The sequence below is a fragment of the Alosa pseudoharengus genome, unplaced genomic scaffold, assembly GCF_046254945.1.
Source record: "Alosa pseudoharengus isolate Yale_2024_CS ecotype anadromous, Long Island Sound unplaced genomic scaffold, YU_APseudo_1.1 YU_APseudo_1.1_scf_9, whole genome shotgun sequence".
NCBI lineage: Eukaryota > Metazoa > Chordata > Actinopteri > Clupeiformes > Clupeidae > Alosa > Alosa pseudoharengus.
Window position 1 is genome coordinate 33,202,410 of NW_027468881.1, and position 5,000 is coordinate 33,207,409.

Genomic DNA, 5,000 nt, shown 5'->3' on the forward strand with positions numbered 1-5,000 from the left:
ACCGATCGCGTGGCTGATTTAAACATTCGCTTGTGCTCCTTCATTGCCGAGTTTGATCTGTCGTTTACAATTGCTCATCCATTAGTCACTTTGTGTCAGAAATTAGCGAGGATAAACTCGCCCTTACGCATCTGTCTGTCTCGAGGCAACATGCGGGCTATTATTATACACAGCATCTCGCCAGAATTTAAAAGAAATCTGTCCGACAAGCTTAAAAATAACATGTTTTCACTTAACATTGATGAGGCCACGGACAAAACCATGGATAAGATTCTAAATGTACTGGTCCGATTTTATGACGAGGATGCAGGCAGTCAGTGTGACAACAGCACCTTGCCAGCAAAAAGGTTAATGTTGCAAATGCCTCAGCACTGTTTCAAAAAATATTTAAAATAAATTATGCATATTTTGCAGAAAAATTAATGTCTCCTTGTTCATGCCCTTTAGTCAATGGTTAGGCTACTAATCAATACTTAGTTTACTTTGGAGTATTATAATTGCCACCCACTGACCTTTCTTGGTTTGGCTATAGTATGTGTGGTCTCAATATGCTATACAAGCAATAAGTATGCAGATAATTGACTACTTAACCCTTAGAACCCGATTGACGCAAAGTGCGTCAAAAAACACACCCTTTCTTCTCTGTTACATTGCTCCGGAACGGTTCATCGCAGCGAGATGAAACCTTTATTGCACGACAGAGCAGAAGTGGGGCTTTCCAACGAGACTACACACTTGTCTGTACGATCAAGTATGAAAATAAAAAAAAATCATGAAATTAAATCAAATTGCATCATATTTACAGTCTATACTTCTCTGCATTCACCTGCACACACATTACTCTAGTTTGAATTACTCGCGAACCCGTGATCGCATCGATATGGCAAGCATATCAGATGAAAGAGGGGGCACAGGGCTATCCATTGGTATCATGTTTATCGATCCTTCTGGCTTATAAAACCAGATGAAGTGACTGCAAAATAATAACGTCATGTACACAAACCAACGCTGCACACTCATTACTCTCGTTTGAATTACTCGCAGACCCGTGATCGCATAGATATGCCACGCATGCCACGCGAGACTCAGAGCTATCATTTGATACCAAGTACATCCTTCTGGGTTATAAAACAGACGAAGTGACAGCAAAATAATAACTTCATATAGCTGGACTTACCCCACGTTTTTGTCTGTTCTTGTGGCAAAGCATGTTTATAATCCAATGCTATCATGTGTTTCTCTATGGCAAAGCATGTTCATATTCCGGTTTTGAGATCCTAGCAAATTCCTGCATGGCATCCAATTCAAGGCTCACATTGCATCCCAATTTGTTCAACAAATAAACACCTTTTTTGCCTTTACTTTGTTCATGGCAATGCAGTAAAGAGTTGAGAATTATTATGACTGCATACACACAGGCACGCAGGCTAACACGCAACCTCGGGTCAAGTCAGGTCAGATCAGTTAGTGTCACAGATATGGAGCGCAGAAATGTCATTTTTCATCACTAAATAAAAAATGGCATTTATTTCCGTAAATCACACAGCAAATATTTCTCTAAATTGCTCAGCCCCAGAGTATCCCTCCAACATGGCAATTATATTGCCCGATTCAGGACAGTCTGCCCTACACACACATGAAATGCATGTAGAGCTGTGAGCTTGCTGTGGTGAGATACATGTCGAAATATAAGAATTTTTATAATACACTTTTTATATTTTAATTCTTTAAAAATCTAAATAAAATCAATAGCCTAAACTCTCCTGAAAAAAACAATATATAATATATGTATGTGGCACTTACAATGACCAGAATAAATCCTTATGAATAAAGGTAGTGAAAATGCCCTAAAAACAGCTTAGGGTTCTAAGGGTTAAAAGCAGGGATGGATTAAGGAACAGGCCTACCAGGCCCAGGGTCCCAGGAGCTCTAGTGCTCTACACAAAGATGCTACTGTAATATAGACTTGTATTGGGTTTGTTCATCTCATGTCTGAATGATGTCCATTTATATCCACAAAAGTCTCCAGAATCTATCACTTAAAGGAGAATTCCGGTGTTCATGTTATCATGTTTAATATCAAACATGAAAATATCATGTTTCAACACACTTTAGGTCAATATCACACCAGAATTCTCCTTTAAGGGACTATTTATCAAAATCTTCTCCCAGGGGAGCACACCCCTGGATCCCGCTTGACAATTATGTTGATCACGGCATATATCTTGGCTTGGCCTCCCAGGTAAAAAAAGTTCAGGCTCAGGATTTTTTTTCTACTATCACCCCTGATTTTGCCTTTGAGTGGGTTGCCAACCCTTGTTGGTAGCAATTTTTGTGTACAGATCTCGGAGCCTAGGCTGCCTACAGAGACGTGTTTTTTTGACAGCCTGCTTATGGGGTGGGCAGCTAGCGGATTGTTAGGAAAGATCAGATGAATGTGATAATTTATGTTTGGACCTGTTTTTTGGGCCTGAAATCGCTGATACAACCTTTAATGCCAGTGTCAGTAGCTTGTTCCTGTGGATAGAGAGCGATTGCCTTCTCAGCTTCCTTTTCAGTTTGATTTCACCAATTAGCATGTTAGCAGTGACGGGAAGCATTGAGTTCTGAAGTTATCCTAGTGTCTTTCCTTGTGGCCGACTGAGCACCTTGGAAAACTTTGTACTCTACCCAGAGAGAGAGAGAGAGAGAAAGAAAGAAAGTGTGTGTGTGTGTGGGTGTGTGTGTGTGTGTGTGGTTTCTCCCAGTAGGGATGAACTAAATTAGAGTGTGTTCATAATGTGGCACTGTTAGTGTTTACAGAGGTTGGGGGGTTATGCGAATGGTGACTTTTTGTTGACTTTCTAATTCTCTGTGGGAAAACCCATTACATAAAGGGATGAGTGTGTGACTTAGCTCTTGTTAAAAGTCCATTCATTGTCACTACAAAATGTGGGCTTAAATTTCAGACTTCCCTCTTTATTTCTCTCTTTCTCTCTTTCTCTTCTATCCTTCTTTTCTTTATATTTCTGTTGCTCCTATCCTCTTTCTTCTCTTCTCATTCTCTCTATCTCTTCTCTTTATCTCCGACTCTCTATCTCATCTCACTCTCCTAATCCCCCTCCCCCCCCTCTCTCTCTCGTCATGTTTTTTGTCTTTTTATCTATTTCTCTTGTCTGTCACTACACTCTTTTTTCTCTATGTTTCTCTCTCTCTCTCTCCACCTCTTCTCTCTATATCATACTTTTCTCTTTGTTGATCACGTTGATCTCTTTCCCCAATCTCTCTGTTCTTCTCATGCTTTCTTTCTCTGTATCTCCATCTCACTCTCTCCATCTCTCTCTTCTCTCTCTCTCTCCATCTCCCTGTCTCTGAGTGGATTTGGGTTAGGTTGACATTGCCCACACACCAGTCTCTGATTAGATGTGCTGTATTCAGAGGGAGCTGCAGCCCACATGTACTTTGTGACTCACATTTATTCCAACCAGACCCGTGTGTGTGCGGGTGTATGAGTGCGGGCGTGTGTGTGTTTTTGGGTCTGCATAAAGATAGGTGTAAGTTGAAGCTTTTATATGCAGTACAGTAACACATAGAAAATGAAGTGCATGTAGTCCTGTATGTTAGAATTTTCACGTATTGCATACTGTAGGATATGTGAATGTTTCAGATCCCGATAGTGTGTGTGTGTGTGTGTGTGTGTGTCTGTATCTGTCTGTCTGTCTATTAGACATTTTGCGGATGAGAAAGAAATGAAAAACTTTGTCTTTGGAAGAGAAAGTGAAGGGAAAGTTATTGTGTGTGTGTGTGTATGTGTGTGTGCATGTGTGTGTGCCTTTTACTCTTCCCAGTAACCATGAACTGGTGTTTAATTAGCAGTTCAGCCTTATTGGGTGTGGGGCTAAACTCAGATCAAACAGAGGATAACTACTGAAGTCAAGAGGCATACACACACACACACACACACACACACACACACACACACACACACACACACACACACACACACACACACCTCATCAGCATGCAAGGATGCACACACGTTTATGCAGATGCTGGCGCTAATCACCCATAAGGATCCAGAATATTCATAAGCCCGAGCTCGGGAGCAGTATCGCTTTAGACAGCTCTGGGAACAGTGGCGTACGGGATGCAGCAGGGGATGTTACACACAGGCGCACACACACACACACACACACACACACACACACACACACACACACACACACACACACACACACACACACACACACCAAAGGGGAGCAGGATCTTGTCAGACAGTTAGGGGAATGGCATTCCCAACACTGTGCGATGCAGAGACGTGTTGGGAATGTCAGGAGCAAGGATCTGCGTCTCTCAGGATGCTGCAAGCCAGCACTCCGTTTCCCACGGAAACACTCTAGATGAGGCTGCATGTGGAAACAGGATGCAACCAAACCAACAGACGCAAAGAAATAGATCAGGACTTTGTGTGTTTGTGTGTGTGTGTGTCTGTGTGTGTCTGATGACGTAAGAAAAGCCATCCCATCTTGGCTGTATGATTCATGAATCACTGAGGAGCAATAAAACCCATGCACTGGCTCTGCACACACACACACACACACACACACACACACACACCGACACACACACACACACACTCACTCACACTTTTCCAATCTTGCACAAATCCCACTCACACCACCTGAGCACACAATAAAACCCTACATATACTGGCACACACACACACACACACACACACACACACACACACACACACACACACTGTGTGTGCTGGGTTTCTCTGGTGCCTGCTGTAATCCCTCAGTGAACTCTGTAGCACATGAAGACATGAGAGAGACGTGTGATGGTATTCTCCTGTATCTCTCTCTCCCTCCCTCCCTCTCTCCCTCCCTCCCGTCTCCCTCTCTGTCCCTCTCTTATTCTCTCCACCTGCCCTTCCCCCTTCCTCTCTCTTCATCTACCCTTCCTCTCTCTCTACCTTCTTCACCTCCCTCTGCCCCCCCCTTTAGGTTCTATGCTGC

At 42.8% G+C, this 5,000-nt stretch overlaps 1 protein-coding gene across 2 annotated transcripts in view; it reads left to right on the forward strand.

Moving 5' to 3' along the window:
* Positions 1 to 5,000, forward strand: part of prkcz (protein kinase C, zeta) — a 167,867-nt gene that overhangs the window by 129,089 nt on the left and 33,778 nt on the right. For both annotated transcript variants that reach the window (XM_076276455.1, XM_076276456.1), the window contains one exon: positions 4,989 to 5,000. This exon is cut by the window's right edge and continues 124 nt beyond it. In XM_076276455.1, coding sequence (XP_076132570.1) covers positions 4,989 to 5,000 — 12 coding nt within the window. The remainder of the gene's footprint in view (positions 1 to 4,988) is intronic.